Genomic DNA, 17,172 nt, shown 5'->3' on the forward strand with positions numbered 1-17,172 from the left:
TTTGATAAAGCACAGACGGTCCCTCAAAACCAGGAGTGTGAGCTGACTAAACATTTAAAAAGAACTTGCATCCAATTATTATTCAAACTCAAACAACATACAGAGGAAAATAAAACATATGCCTCATTTAGCCCACAACAGAATACACTGGAGTGTATCAACAGAAAGGTTTTCTGGGTGGTCTCTTGAAGTCTAGTTTAGAGTTCAAGTGTACTCACTGCTCAATTGCATAGAGAAAAGTACACACACAAAGTGCAGATCCTTAGGCTTTACTTCTGCAGTGCCAAAACCTTGAAATTACCTCTCAGTGGCAATCAACCACTCCTCCAATTTGGCAATGTATCAAACTGGACTATAAGACAAATTCACTACTAATGTGCTGTAGAAATTCTCGATCAACAAACCAGCATGGACTGAACCCTTTAAGCAAGTATAGAAAGAATTAAAAAAATATCAAAAGGGTCTGCTTACATTTTGTTAGTTCTTTACATCAGCTTACAGATAACTGACCATTCCAGCCAGTTCTATGCACACATATTGCATCTGTAAGTACAGCAAAATCCTCTCTTTATTATTGGTCAGGCTATGATCCCTCGAAGTTTTTTTTTTTCTTTTTCAAACACAAGTGTTTAAACTCCCTTTTTAAACACGTTATCATAGATTAAGGTCAAATTTAAAATGGTCAAGCTAAAGTCCATAACAATCTATTTTTGTTTGCTTTACTAGACAGGATCACATGAAAGAAAACATTTCATATTTTATGTGAAGACTAAAAACACCAAACAAGGAAATTGGGTGTCTCCTAAAAGAGACTTTAAGCAAGAAAAAAAAAAAAATTCTCTGATACAATGCGGAGATAGGATTTTCTACTTAAAGAACCTAAGCAATTTTCAAGAAAATACTGGAAAAATAATTTTGAAAACAGCTAAGTGCTTTTAAAGCAATTAGATTGGTTTTGTGCATGACAGAAAAACGTTTGCTTGATCCTTTGTCATTTAAGGATACTTACCAATCTAGGAACGAAGATAATAAAAGCTGCATTTAGCATAACAAAAACACCCTGCTTGATATTAAAAAAATACTTAGTTGAATGAGCAAAAGAATTTTCTTTTTCAAAGGTCAAAAATACTTTAATACATCTAAGATAAACTACTAAAACACACATAGACCTCAGTGTGTAATTCTGACTCCTGCTGTGAGCACAGAAAAGACTGCCAGCCCTTGAGCAGGCCACCTGGGTAAATGTGAGCACTCCTGAGACCATCAGCAGTGAACTGCAGCATAAAATTCATAAGCCTTTGACCCTGATAAAGCCTTCAGGATGAAATATTTAAGTAGAATTGCTTATGGTATTTAACTATACACCAGTGCCTTTTTTTCTATAAACGTTTTTGGATTTTTTTTTTTCCCCAGCAGAGCTAGCACTGATCCATTTGAGAACAAGTGATAAGAAAACACACAAGAAACCCATAAAAATGGCCCCATTATAATTTTCGAAAGTAAAATACTACAAGAACAAAATAAAAAGAGAAGACAGATTCCTAAATCAAGGTGCTAAATCAATACTTAGCTTTCTAAATATATGCTCTTTTCCTGAGCCTTATATAATTAAGAGAATTCCCATTTTTGACTGCTTCAGACTCACTTCAGGGTAACCTTTTAACTGTTGTAACTTTTTGCTCCAAGACAACAGTCACAAATATGCAAATAAATTCATCTACATATAAATATTCATCTTACCACTATGAAATAAAACTTAAAATGTATAGAACAGTTTTGTACATACCAATACACCATTTTCACATGTCCAGGCACTTGGACTAGATTCCAGTTTACTGACACAAACTATAAATCTGTCTGGAAACACACGTAGTTCTGTGCAAAAAAAAGAGTTGGTAAGAACATTACAAAAATTATAAGCATATTCAAAACCACACATGACAACACAGTATTTTAGTAACCAAATTATTTTTTAAATTGTACACTAACTCACTTTGTGCACTTCACACACTCCAGTTTCTTTGCTCTCTTTGACATTCCCATCTCTCCTTTTATTTTGCCTTTTTAAATCATTCCAGGAAATCAGTAAGTCAGAGTAAATTCAGCTCCCCAGAGGATAGGCATGGCTGCAAATTTGTCCACTTGCACCCCCTGGACAGGAACAACAAACTATTCAAGTATTATTTCTTTTGTCCTATTCTGGTGCTGTATCTTTCCATCAGAACAGCCATAAATTACATTTGCAGCACAGCACAACACATTCAATCAGGACTTGACATCAAAATTCCACATAAGGTGAACTGCTTCAAACACTAGCTGCGGTGATTTTTGAAGTCTAATTAAACAGATTGGTTAACTACTACCAAATTACATGTTTTACTCAAGATCACATGGTTTGTTATGAACACAACAAGGTTTCTATTTACAAAGGATTAAAAATTGAAGGGTTCTCAGGTTAGAATAGACCAGACAGAACTTTACTAAAGTACCTAGCAATGCTATGTAAAGAGCATAGCTGGCTATTCCTTGGTTTACATATCAGATCATTTTCAGATGACTATCTTCATGTACCTTCTTGGATTCTTTTGTTGATTTTTTTAATTTGTTTTGTTTTTTTAAGAAGACCGTTACTAATCTTTGTTTTTTTTTCAAAAACAAGCCTTAACACCTCATTTTCTGGGACAAGAAGTAGACATAGAGAGAAAATATGAGGTTAACCTCATGGATTTTTTTGCTAGAGTATCACCTCACAACAAATTGAGTACAGGCACAATGTGCACAATTTGCCAGTGACAATCAGGTCATCCATACAGTGATCACCTCTCTACAAGGTTTTGCTACTTCACCAAGAGCCTCCCTCCATTAGTACCTGGAAAACCCTGAGTGTTTCCCAGCAGCAACTTTTCCAGAGCCATCACAATGAAAGATGGGGATGTTGAAAGAGATTACCTTGTATTTGCCACTGTATTTGCCACAGAGACATCCAATGCATCTGTATTGCCACAACAGCTTGTAAAGCTACTGTAACTTGATAATGAATGAGTCTTTTGTAAGCTGTTTAGAAACATCAGTTAGCAAAACTGTGTCTTAGGAATCATTCATGTTGTGTGCCTCATGTCCAGACTGTTCTTTCTCTTCACATGTTCCTCAAGATCTCAAGGCTTTTCAGCCACCCACAAAGGTCTAGTACAATGGATTTCAAACTACAGACGTCTTTCAAATAGTTTACAAATGAAAAGCCAGACAGCTGTTGCAAGAACTGAATTTGTCATGTGGCGTTCCAATAATATCCTCTTAGGTAAGTTTACCTTAGATTGTTAGTGAGCATCACCAATTGAAGTGTGCAAGATACTTGTTCTGCTAGGCTCAATGTCCAGTTTTTGTTTGTGAATTGCTAGATGTATCTTACAGAAAGAAAACATTAGTGCCAATTTCTTTTTTTAATGTGCTTATTCTGCTATTTTTTGGGAGTCAAATCCAGCAAAATTAGGTTCCTTTCTTATTAGGAACTTCATGTGGAAGCAAAGTTTTGACAGAAGCATCAGAGCTTCTCTTCTTGGCAGCACTAGCAGGGTAAGTTAATTCCAGTTAGATATTTATATTGTTACATTGTATAACAATCTCACTTGTTGGCTAAAAAATTAAAGTTTCTTGAAATATTCACTTCAAAAAAAAATTCAAATACACAGAAACCATGGTTGAGACACCAATGTAGACACTCTGCTATTCTATTCTAACTGTTCTCTCAGGAGCCTGGGAGACTTTGATAAAATACTTAAAACCAACACTCCAGTCTCTTCAACCAATATGGACTAGTTGCCACTTGAAGGGAGATTTCAGTACTTAAGAATATAATTAATTCCTGTAAAAATAACAGTATTTTTAAGGACACCTAACTGTTCTGTTTTGCCTTTTTAATATAAAAAGGTCAACACCAAGGGCAGTGATTGTTATAGCTCCTTTTTCTTGCTGTTGGTGGGACAGGATTGATATTGCTTCCTTACAGAGCATCTCGGCTTGAGAAAACACGGAAAAAATCCAAAATCTGTTCCAATGACATCATCTGTGTAAAGATTTTATAGCACTAAGGTGAATGAAAGCCTTTTCTTGCATACACTTGTATGGTAAATTTGATGTCACAAGACACTCAAACAATAATGAAGTGATTCATAGTCCAACCACTGGTTGATTCACTCTGCAGAGACTTAGTAAAACGCTGAGTCTCATCATACTTAGAGAATTTGGTTGGCTTAGATGATTACCCTGAGGGAAGGCATACACAAATTTCAAATGAAGCCTTAAAAAAAATCCATCATATGATAAGATACACTTTTCTTTTTTCTTTTTGGTTTGGGTTTTGTTTTGTTTTCAGGAAACATCCTCTTGGGAAAAAAACAAGCACACACACACAAACTTAAAACCAGGCTCTAAAAAAAATTGTGATTAAGTAGACCAAAATATGTCAAAGCATTAGTTTATGTTCCCTTTTTTTTCTCCCATAAATGCAAGACTAAGTAACACTGTAAGAAACTGATTCTTACCACGATAACGTTTCCCTAGAGCACAACGGAGATTAACCCATCTCTTCATAAAGTAGGCAGTAATGTGAAAACTGTTGGCTGCAACATAAAACAAAAGCATGATAGTAGTATGTGTAAGGGTATCTTGGTCATTCTGGTCTCAAAGTTGTTGCACATCCACAAAGAAAGGATAGTGAGAAAGCAGTGCTGATAGCTCAGCTCCAGAACACAAAAGAAAACATAACTTTAAAGGAGTATTTTTAAAACAAACTGCTCATACCGAAGGCTCAAGAAATTAGTACCTGAAATGGGAAAATCCTGAACAAATCACTATCCACAGAGTTGTGGTATCCAACCATAGAAATAAACATAAATCAATTAATTTATCATAGATGAAATATGCTTAATGGACTAGTGTCATGGTCACTGGACCAATAATAAATAAATATTTGCTCTACAATGTGTTCAGACATATTCCACAAGAACACTACAGATGACCATTTACTTAACTGCCTTCTAGATAAAGGTGATGTATGCAAAGCTGATATATGCTGGCTATAAAAAAAACCCAAACAAATGAATATGGAACATCTTCATTATCTACAGTTCCACTGACTTAAGTGAGAAATGCATACACTTGAACTCCTCCATATCTACAAGCAGACAGGTAGCTTGGCTGACCCAGCAGATACCTGTAACATACACAGAGGCTTCTTGTTTGTATTTCTGAGAACGACAGAAGTCTTTGTGCACAAGGAACATAGGAAAAGAACAGAAAGGGTTGTGTTACAGCAAAAAGCCTATTATACAGTGGCTAAGGAAATCAGCTTTTACTTTTCTTCTACTTAAATTCCCTAATTACCCTGAGCAAATCAGTTAGGACTTGATTCATAAAGGTATTTAGCAACCTAACTCCCACCAAAACTGAAAGAAGTTAGCATCTGTGACTCCTCCTCCACAGTCTCTCTGCACATCTCACTAAAATTAATGTGCAAAAGAGGGATTTTCCCCCAGCTCTGATGGGTTTTGCAAGATTCAAATTACTGCTGCTCCCAAGGCAGTCAGCTAACCTTGGTGCAATTAGCACAGAAAAGTTAGAAAATTAAGCACTCCTGCTGTTCTTCTAATTCAATCATTTACAAGGGAAAGTTTGTTTGTTCCAGTTTCAGTCTCCGTGGAACAAGTGCCAAGGCATGTCTTATTCTAAGTACAATCCCCAAAATGCAAGTCTATAAATCCCCTACTTGTACAACACATCCTGTACCTCACTATCTAATACTGTTCAGCATCACCTCTCATTAAGAGCTGTACTTATTGATCACAATCAATCCCTTTGAAATTTATCAGCCATCTTTTTTTCTTTTCCCTCAGGAAGAACCCTAAAATATTACTTCCCTTTAGAGATCAAGTCAAGATGTGACAAGTTGAAGAATCCCTTAAAAATGATGAGCACTAGAGAAAAATTTGGATGTAATCCACCAGCTTTATTAACTGTATATTTACGAGCACAATTAAAGAAAATTACTTTTAGCTACTTCCAGTTGGGCATTCACAACTTCTTAGCGTTGTTATGAGGATTAGCTAAATCAAAGAATTTGCCCTGTATATAAATAATTTACTAGTGTGATAACAGCATCCTCCACTGTGGCCTTTGTAACGCTGAAAAAGCAGCATTCCCAAAACATCACAAAGATATCTTCAAACAGAAAGTAAATACTAAAAGAGTCTTTCCACCTCCATTTGCCTGGGATAGTTCAAATGTATTTTTGTTGAAAGGAGCTTAAAAGAGTGAATCTTTTGATATTCACAGGAAAAAGCACAATACTTCATTCCTAACCTTCTTTTACAAATCAGTGACATGTGTATCTGTTTATTTTTCCTGACATCCCTGTATTCTCCAAGGGGTTAAGTGTTTAATCATACTTGGTTGACTAATGACCTGAACAAAGTTTCAGATTCCTCTTCAAGGCCCTTGATTCAGCTTGCTACTGTTCTCTGGCAGAAAACCTAACTGAAATAAATATGTATGAAATCAAGATACCTCTACACTATTTTTGCAGTGTCAGCTCAAGTCTGCAAGTCTTATAAAGCCTTCACAGGGAACTGCACCTGAGCTAATAAGCTCAAGCTAGAGGGACTAACACCAGAAAATAATTTTAGTTTCCATGACTATTTACTACTTGGTCTTGCTGAAATAGCCTGAACACATATTTGCTGTTACTTACTGCTAACTGTAAGAAAATTAAGATGCATTACATTGAAGATACCTGTATTTTGAAAGTCTCACACAGCTACACTCATCAAATCTTTTGAAACCTTTGTGTATGTTGACATCTGATCTAATCCACTGTCAACTGGAGTTTGCAAAACTTTCCTAAAGTTGGCAGAATTACTGCAGAACTATAAATCGGTGTTACCTTCTTTCTACTTTCTTCAAGAGAAATATATTATTCAACTAACCATTCTGCTTCATGAAATAAAAACCTAAACAATAAGCCGTTCTCTGACAACTTCATGCAACTCTCTACAGTTACTCCGCATGACTCTAAGTCTGTTCTCAGTTCCAGACTTGTTCACCCATCAAGGATGTTTATATACTCATGTTGGCTTTGGGCAAGCTGTGGATTATGTCCAGGGAAGATGGCTGGTGTATACTCAGCAGGAACCAAAAGCTGCTGTTCATGATATCTCAAAGGAGAGACCAGCTGATACGCACCAAATGATCCATCACTAACTCCTTTTAAGCATACCCTGTAAGTTTTAACCTCAACCTACATATGGTGCTTTGCAGCCAGTAAGGTAGAGCAAGTTCACAGAACTCAGCAAACCCATTTGGCCCAATCTTCAATTTCCTCTTCATCATACAACATTGCATTTCTAATTACCAACACAGAGGCAGAAATAAAATTGTTCTTAGTGATCCGGAGGTTAGTTTTTCTTACTTAAAAACTGTGCACCTGAATCATCAGATCCAGATTTAAAAAAAAAAAAAAAGGCAAATAAACAAACAAATCCCCCCCAAGCCCCAAACACTACAACCCAAAAAACTCCAAACAAAAACTATAAATAGAGCTTGAAACCCAAACTGTGACTGAATAAAAGCAGTTCTAGAAAAGCGAGTTCAGTTTCAGCTGTTGCCTTTTAAGGGAACAGTAATTTGCCCTGCTTGTTATATTTCATAGTCCCACGACACTGAGAGGAAGTATCAGACACCGACTCTTTACTGTAAGACTATCCAGCAATGCTTGTTTTCCAAAGGAGTCACAGCCAAGTTGCCTCGCACTTCCAGAAGGCTGCCAAGAAGAGGCTGTGGTACAGCATGGAGCAGCGGGAAGCCCTCTCCCACGGTTTTTACGGACCATTCATCTGGGAGCCTGGGAAAATGCCTCTGAGCTGCTGAGTTATCTGGAGCAGCCTGGCAGGTGTTCACTTCCCAGCACAATCTGGCACCTGCATGGCTCTGTAGCTAAATTTGGTCAAGTCTCCAAAGCCACAGCACAAGCCTAAGGAGGTCAAGTGCCCCACAAACATTTCCATAACTGACAGGCACCTATTTCTCATCACAGCTTTTCCTCCTAGCCTGGACAGTTCACATTTCTGACAGGTTGTTCTGGATTAGGACTGCCTTTACACTTGAAAAGAAACAAGTAAATCACTGCAACACAGAGATATTAAAAAATAAGGGGATGAATCTCTTATGTTACAATCTGAAAGTAAATCCATAACTGCCTTAGACATTCTGAAATACTATATTGTACATTTAAAAAAAAAAATCACATTTTGCTTATGCTGCATTAATTATTCCACACACATTATGCTATACTAGTAGTAATGTTTACAGTATATAGAGCTCTTCATCTTCAAAGTGCGCTACAGACATATTATTACACTGCTTTTTAGCAGTCACATTTCTCCACTTAAAATTATTCACCATCAAATCCAAATGCCTGATCATTTGTAAATGAAACAACACAAAGTATCTTATTGTGAACCCATTGTTAAATGTGTAGTGTTCACAAACACAGCATGCGCTCCAGAGTAGGCTGTCATCTCTAATTTAGAAGAGATTCGAAACCAAATGCTGGTATGTAAGCTTAAGACCAAGTCTCACGCAGACAAGCAACAGCAGACACAAGACAGCAGATAAAAAAAGCTGTTGAGACTTCCTGAGCCTTTTCTGTTGTGTAGAATGGTACAGAATTGTGGTGTCATTTGACACACACACACACAAAATCATCTTCATAGTTAATAACAAGAAGTATCTTCAGACTGCAAATTTTTATACTTCAAATAGTGGGTTTCAGAACAACTTAAAGAGCTTGAGATGACATCCTCTTTTTTTTTTTTTTTTTTTTTTGTCCCAAATTTTCATTATTTCAAGTGATAATCACAAGCAAGTACACAAGAAAACATCTGGTCAACATAAAGCCCAGAAACTTACGAAAAAAAATGTTTAATATCTAAGAAAAAACATACAGGCCATTAAAGCTACATACCTAAACTATAAGCTAAAAAAAAAAAAAAACCCAAGCAAACAAAACCAACCATCCAACACAAAAAATCTGGTTGCAGTATTGAGTACTGCTGCAAGGTTGGACTTTGCAAACTCTCATACCTGCGAATGAATTCAGTGTTGTAATTAGCCTCTGCCTTTTTCCAGAGTGCCTTACAGTCAACTCAAAGCAAGTACAGACAGTAAACAGGTCACTGATATTTTCCATCTTACTCTTCCAAAATTTAATTACTATTAATGCTAATCTTCCATTTGCAAAACGTTCTGAACATAGGCCAGTTGCTAACACAAAAAAAAGTGAGATTTGTCCCATCAAGGACCTGGGAACAAGATTTAGTTCCTGTCAGGAAACAGGGTCCCTGACTGGAAGACAGACACTGATTTTAAATGAATCTGATCCAGTCAGGATGAGACAGACCTAGCAGAAAACTCTCTGCTACCAGAACACTGATAGCTGGACATGGCACAAGGTCTAAAACCTTCATAACATGAGCCATTAACAGTGAAACGGGACTAAGCCATCCTATTAAATTCAAAAGTAGGGTTGTAGGGCTCTCCTCTACAAAAGAGGTATGCAATTCACTCTGAAATCAGTACTACCGTGGACAAACTGGATCCAGGAGAAGACATTTTGCAGCCTGCTTGTCAGGGATATTCTGGAAGAAAGGACAGAGAAGAACAGCATCTATGAGACCATCTGGCCACAAGATGAGAAATGCACCTCATGGAGGAGGTCCTGAGAAAACAGCAGATCTGAAGGAAAAAATACCATCTTCCTCTTGTGATGCAGAGGCAGGCTGAGCCAGTCCTGGAAAACAGCTCTGAAGATGCAATCTCCAGATACAAGAAAGAACAGCTAGCACCACCTGCTAATGAGTTCAAGCAGATAAACACAGAGCAAATGTATCTGTTGGTCAGCATACCATTACAACAGAAAACTGGTTTCAAATAGGAGACAAGATTTGATTTCACCCTTTTATGATCTCAGACTCGATGACCATACAACTCTAAAGTATCTGAAGTGGCTGTATCACCATGATGGAGCAGTTTAGTTAAAAACTGTTTGATGCCACCCCAACCTCAGCATCTCCCCCAAATTGGCCAAGCACATCTGTATCCAAAAGCAGTTCACATCACCAAACTCCTTGATAAAAATAAGGTATCTAAAATGAAACACAAACACTGCGATGGTGACAAGTTTGACTTCCAGGGCACTACAATTACCTTTAAAGCACACGCTTCTCTCAAAAACTATGTCCTTTCAGCCTAACTGTCTGGGTTTTTTTCTCCTTGAGGATACCCACATGTTTTGTGGAATTTTTTGATGCCATGAAACATTGAAAGGGAGGATTTTGTATTCTAAGTGTCAGGAACATATACAAAGCAAGGTCTCTTCTAGCACAAGAGCTCAACCAAAATGTGGGAATGAGTCTTCCAGAATGTAACAGACATGGCTGGTTCCCCCTGTTGCTCACTAGAACAACATAATCATGAGGGCCAATACTATGATGTTGAAAGATTTTCAAACAAAGCCAATCAAACCCTTCATGGGTCTCCAGGTTCTATTTTTTTTTCCCCACCAACAGTAAATAATTTCTGCAAAACTTTTTCCCTGAGATGAAAGGGTTTTAATTCTATAGCTCCCACAGCTGACAAGACTTTAATCTTCTACCAGTAACGAGATCTCTGCGCAACAGTGACTAAAAACATCAGGAATATATTGCATCACGTAGCTATGGATTTGGTGAAAAAAGCCTGACAGTCTGCCACTGGCCACATTATGGAGAGAATGAGAGGAAAAGAAAAGCTAGTAGCAAGTATCTTCAGCAGAACTTTAAAAGGATAGCATGAGCCTGAAAAGGTAGTTTCTTCAAAGATGATCCTGAGATATGCTAGCAATGAATGTTCTTGTCTTTCATTTTTAGGGCTTCTGTTGGAATAGCTCAGTGGAGTTAAAAGGTAGATGTTGACGGTCATCAACTTCATGTCTTCTCTTTTCTTCTAACCTATCATCTAGAGGACACTTCAAAAGAAAATGAGTTCTAAGCTACATGAGGGGACTTAAACCAGCAAGCTTTTCATGTTGTATTGTGAACAAAGTAAGCTGTGCCAGAGGTTCATGGGTTTTTGTCTTTTCACACAGATGGCACTTTATAGGTTTAAAACATCAAGGAAATTCTGGAGTACAGCGACTAGGTGAAGTCACCACAATGGAGCCTTCTGTATTTTCCTTTTTCAAATGCTAGTAAACAGACCATAATTCAGTCAGCTGCTGAACAGCTCTATTTCCAAACAGGTCGCAATCTCTTTCTACTCTCACAAGCTCTGATGCAAAGAGGCTATCACCAAAAAGACCAAAAACAACTCATGATGCTGATCATCTCATTAGTGCCACTCTGCTCTAGCATCAAAGCAGGTGCTGGCTGTGGTACAAAAAGCTGGAGACTGACTGGAAAATGGTTTGTAAGAGAACTGCTCATTTCAGCTTAGTCAAAAATGCAATGTTATGGGGCCACCTGAGTTATTCAGCTCACTATCTTGCAGTTTCAGACAAATGCTAAGTGCAGTAGAAAAGCACACAGAGTATCCTCTTCCTCAATATTAAATATCAAATTTAAGGTCTTCTATACTAAAGATCAAAACTTATGAGCCTGTGTTGTGCCATCAGAAGACAACAGCAAGGAAGAGACAGGCATTGCCCATATCCTATGACACACATATCCCCCCTTAATATCTATTAAGATGAAAGAACACGAAAAATATATTCTGTAAACAAATACAATGCCATCTTCTATACTCTCTAAAGCAGGTTTTATCATTTAAAGGACTTTTTTTTCCCATGAATTTGTATAGTGAATATTTCACAGGTAGAATGTTTCCCTGAATAAAAGTAGTTTGCTTTGTACTGGAATATCTCTTATCTGTTGGAAGTTGATGGAATACATCAAATTCTGCTACTATGCCCACCACGCATATTCAAGATTGCACTGGACTTTTTTTCCCCTCTTCTTTTGAAATAAAAAAGTCTTTGCTATTTGCTGCACTACTACAGTTTTATTTACTTCTATACATTTTTAATAAACTAAACCCTAGGCCCTGCAAAACTTTGTTCATGGTCTGTAACTTGTGTCTTTGTAGTCAAAAATACTCAGTGCATAATAAACAACATATACAGTACCTTTGGTGGTGACTCAAATGCATGCAACTGCTCTCACTTATGCAAAAAAAGTATGAAGAACTTCTGTCAGGAATTGGCCCTTCATTTCCATCTGGACAGATTCTGTATAGCTTTATAAAAATTTTCCAAATATAAACCAACCCACAAAAATGTTTGCAATGTAAAAAGCTACATTTTCTCTCTACCTTTGTCACATGCAAATGAAACTTAAGAACAAAGGAGTATTTTTGTGTAATATAGTAACATGGAAAGTTTAAAATAAATTCATATTTAACCATTAAATTACACACACAATCGCTTGCAGTTATAATGAAAATAGAAAAGACTTTAGTGTTCAACACATACCTATAATGGGTTTTTTCTTTCGTAACATGCAATGACAATTTTTGTTTCTCTTGGACTGCCAGCAATAGTTTGAGGGCTTTTATATTGAGGCATCTAGGGAATGCAAGGGTTAAGGATGTGTAAAACAGATTTTCTCACAGTTTAAAGAGAGCAAAACAACACATTTAGGAAACCAGACAGCTAAAAGGTCAAAACATTACACTTCCAGGTCCAACTTCTGGTTGTAATTAAGTCGATTCCTCTAAACATTTCTAGGGAAATCATATTGCTTTTAGGTTTTATTTCAAATCCCTATTCTTTATTGCTTACACAGTAACCAAAATTATAATGTTGTCTTTAGAAGCATTTAATATAGAGGACTTTTTTTTTTTTAAGGAACCTGACATTTCACCTCAAAATAAAAATCAAATCCTTATTTTTTCCATCTCATTTAATATACTATTGAACTAGTTAAAAAAGAAAAAAGAAAAAGAATCTATCAAATCTATTTCATTTTTAAAAGAGATACAGTCTTTCCTCTCCCCTGAGAAATCGTATTTCCCTTTGCATCCACTTTCATTATCTGCATTTTCATAGTAGGCGTTGATTTGGGTTTTCTGGGTTTCTTTACTAAGAAGAAAGCCCCTCCAAGCCCCTAAAACCTAAGATGCTGACAACGTTCCTAGTGCCTGCCAGAACATACCAGCAATGTCACAGTTCCTATCACTGCCCAACAAGACTGCTTAGGTCTAAAATCATAAAAACTCTGCCTCAGTAACACCCACAGGGTTTTCCCAAAGTCCCTAGTAGCACAGAGCCACCACACCTACACACAGAGCACACAGACAACAAGCACACAAGGAAGGTGGTGGTTGTGGGGTTTTAATACACAAGAGGTAGACCTGGTATGCATCCAAACAATGCAACCCATGAAGCATGCAGCATATGCAATCACACACACCTAGGTTGAAAAAAATTAAATCATAAAATATACTACATTAAAAATTTGCACAAACATGAAAGTTATGAGCAGATTCAGACACTATTCAGACACTTCTGCTTCATCTGTAACATACTCCAGACAGCACAGACTTCAAGCTATCCCACAGCTAAGGAAAGTCAGGTGTGTCCTACTGATCAATTAATTTATTCTCTGGTACTTTAGACATCCCAAGGGAAAGAATTTGATCATTTATAAAAATTGAGAATTTACAAAATGCTTCTAGCAGAAATCCTATTTGCCATGTTCACAAAGGACAGGAGAAGATAATTAAAAGTCAAACTTTTCTTCAGAAAATTTCTACTAAAACAGTCAACATTCAAAAACTTCCCAAACCTCTCTGCTACCTGTTCCAGCTGTGCCCTTCTGCTTTAAGCAAGTCTATAGAAGCTCCACACCAACATTCTATTCTCTGTTTCCAAGTGATTATGGAAGCTTTAAAAACCTACACAGAGCACACAAGGAAGAGCATTTTCAAGAGGAACAAATGTTACAGAGAAGAATCTGGCAGTCAGGTAAGAATAGCAAGTGCCTAGTGACAGATTTTCAAAATCACTTCTTGTGGATTCCAAAGCAGCTGAATTCCCACTTGGGGCACACAGATGCTAAGGGCTCATTCACAAGGTAGCTCTGCCTTCACTGGCAGGAGGAGGCAGGGTTCATCTTGCCTAACTGCCTCCACTGAAAGGAGGAATTAAAGGGAGGGTTCATCTTGCCTAACTGCCAGCATCTGCATCAAACTACCATCCTAAACTTTGATTTTAACTGATAGTGATTAATTGTCTATTAACTTCTGGCCACCTTTGATAAACTGAAAAAGACGTAATTCCACTTTGTAAATACACAATTAATGGACACTGACTTTTTGCCTAACTATAAAATGAAAACTCCAAAGAGAAACTTGAAATTTGCATGAATGTCTGCATAAACTGAAGTATTAACAGCAAAATTACTATGCAAAAATACCTGGATGGTACAGAAAGACCTCTATAGCTTATATAGCTGTGTAAGATAGTGGCTGTTTGTTCATTATCAAATAACCTCTACCTAAGAAAATTACAAAAATTCAGATATACAACTTTGATCTTCTAGAACAGAAACATTTTGGTGATAAAAGGATGCTTTTACTCCCCACTAGCTGGCTATAAAACATGGGAAAGAGTAATCTAAAGCAAATGCAGGAAATACTAAGTACAAGACATTAATCAAAATATTTTTCATAACCTATTGCATAAGTTACTGCATACTTCAGGGAGCTATGAGGCCCTGTTGTCACAGACAGATGAATGTAAGTTTAAAGTTCACAAATATCTTCAAGACTTGGCCACTAACCATAAATGATTCCATTGTAAGGAAGCCACTATATAATTATTTAGAGAGACAGAAAATACAACATGCAACTGGAAACATCAAAGTTCATTGAAAAGGCTTCGGTCCTCCTCGGTCCCTTGTGGTACTTATCTGTCATACCTTATTTTCCCCCCAGATGCCCCCACTAAATTTTTTGCTCTTTAAGCAAGATAGCTGAAATGATTCTAGTTAAGACCAAACCAAACTCTGTCTCACAGCACAGGAGTAAGAGTTAACATCTGGGGAGGTGGGAATAAAATCAGTTTTGCTGCTGCAAGATTATAATATGGAACGTATTCCACAAATGTCTTACACAATTCAAGTTCTACTGTAATAGTGAACACTCCTGAAGCAAACTAGGCCAGTTTAAAAAGGGTGTTTTCCTTAAAACCTTCATAATGTTCAAATTAAAATGTAATGCCAAAGCAGTTTGGAATATTTACCATCATGATTTATTGTATTTTGTGTCTGCGTGCTTTTGGGAGCCAAACAAATGGTTTCATAAGCAATAGAAATGTATTTTCTTATGAAATCATCATATGACCACAATATGCCCCATTTCCTTAGAAAATTAGGTTAGAAATACTAAAATATACATGGTCCCAGGGAAAGCAGATAAAAATCAAGCTGGGAGCTCACTGTGCCATGTGACAGCATGCTTTCTAATTATTTTTACTCTAGAAGAGACTGTACAATAAAAAGATCTGAAATCAGAGCAAAAATGTTTCACATTCAAGCCAAGAAAAACACCAAGGATGCTAGGGAATGGAATGAGAAAAGATCTGAAAATTGCTTGTAGGATAAATATCATTAACTTTTTCCTTCCCCAAGAGGGGGAAGAAGGTCAGTTTAGAAGACACCTCTTCCTTCCTTCCGCTTCTAACAGAGACATTTCTACTGGCCATATTTTCATTCTGCATCCTTCTTTTTCTTTCCTCTGTGCCAATGTATACTGTGCCTTCTTCAAATTTTCACAGTCCTCCCTTTGTCATTCTCCTGTATTTAATATCTCAGCTCAGTCCTCTTTATAGCCCCTTGTTACTTAATTCTCATTGCTGTTAATCAAAACCAGCCACCTTTGGCAGAACACGACAAAACAGGCTCTGCTTTTAACACAGCAGGTGAGCAATATGACACACTAATGTGCATGACATCCTCACTAATAAACAGTATGTCTTACGGAGCAGTGCACAAGTGGTGCAAGGCAAAAATGTATGACACACATTTTTAAAGTCCTATCTTCAAAGATTACACATTTGCAAAGTTTTTTAATGAGAGAAATTGACTAATGCATGGGGTTTGTTATTGGAGAGCTTATGTTTACTCAGCTTCAAATAACACAAGGAATTCATACCTGGTAGATATCCTTCCTGCACTATTTGTCCATGCAGACTGGATGCAGGCAAAATGAAATCTTTGAAAATCTACCTGATTTAAATTTTTTCTTAAAAAAAAAACAAAAACAAACAAACAAACAAAAAAAACCACAAACCAAATCAACAACAAAAATTCAAGCACTTTTGGACATTAATTAAACACAGGAAACCAGGAGTTTATACCAAAGCCTATGTCCAAAGACTAAATTAAAGCTTACGTTGGCAAATTGTTCATACTAGCCATTTGGGAGGGGTGGAGAAATTGTTCAGACAAAAGGAAGCATAGGAAGAACTTGCTTGTCTTGGCTACTTTCTCTCATTTTTCCATTCTTTTTTTCTTTCTTCTCCTGTGTGTAACACCCACAGATTTCCTAATGAGATGGTATGCAACCCACCACACACTGCTGTGTGGGTGTAACTTAAATGAAAAATAAATGTAAATTAACAAGTAACATGCATGGATATTTATATTACATGCCACCAAACTAAAAGGGGATATTAAATAACATTAAGCATAATATAACACTAATACTAAAAAGCAATGGTGATAGGTAAAAATTTTGTCTTCAAAATAGTTATGGAAGACAGCTTAACAATAGTCTTTGCGTAACAGATCTAGACAGCAGGGTGAGATCTGCTCATCGAAGGAAGGTAGGTTGGCATCTGTTTCTGAAGAAAATCCTAATACCACACGCTTTGATATTAGGGGTAGTCTGAAATGTTACTAACACTAGTCTAATAATTATGATTCTAATAAATTTTTGATATATCCTGCAATGTGGAGAGTAAGCTAGTGAAAACTGACCTGAAAAGATGTGAGTTTAAACAGAGATGGAATCCTGACCTGGGATACTTCAAGTAGTAAATAACCGGCTAATAAGCATCTTAATGTTCCTTCCATACATACTCTG

At 36.8% G+C, this 17,172-nt stretch overlaps 1 protein-coding gene across 1 annotated transcript in view; it reads right to left on the minus strand.

The window, feature by feature from the left end:
* Window positions 1–17,172, minus strand: part of SLX4IP (SLX4 interacting protein) — a 58,553-nt gene that overhangs the window by 13,206 nt on the left and 28,175 nt on the right. The window contains exons 4-5 of the mRNA XM_054383747.1: window positions 4,542–4,619; window positions 1,787–1,875 (exon numbers count right to left, since the gene is read on the minus strand). Of these exons, the coding sequence (XP_054239722.1) occupies window positions 1,787–1,875; window positions 4,542–4,619 (167 nt within the window). The remainder of the gene's footprint in view (window positions 1–1,786; window positions 1,876–4,541; window positions 4,620–17,172) is intronic.

This window comes from Indicator indicator, chromosome 9 (assembly GCF_027791375.1).
Source record: "Indicator indicator isolate 239-I01 chromosome 9, UM_Iind_1.1, whole genome shotgun sequence".
Classification (NCBI taxonomy): domain Eukaryota; kingdom Metazoa; phylum Chordata; class Aves; order Piciformes; family Indicatoridae; genus Indicator; species Indicator indicator.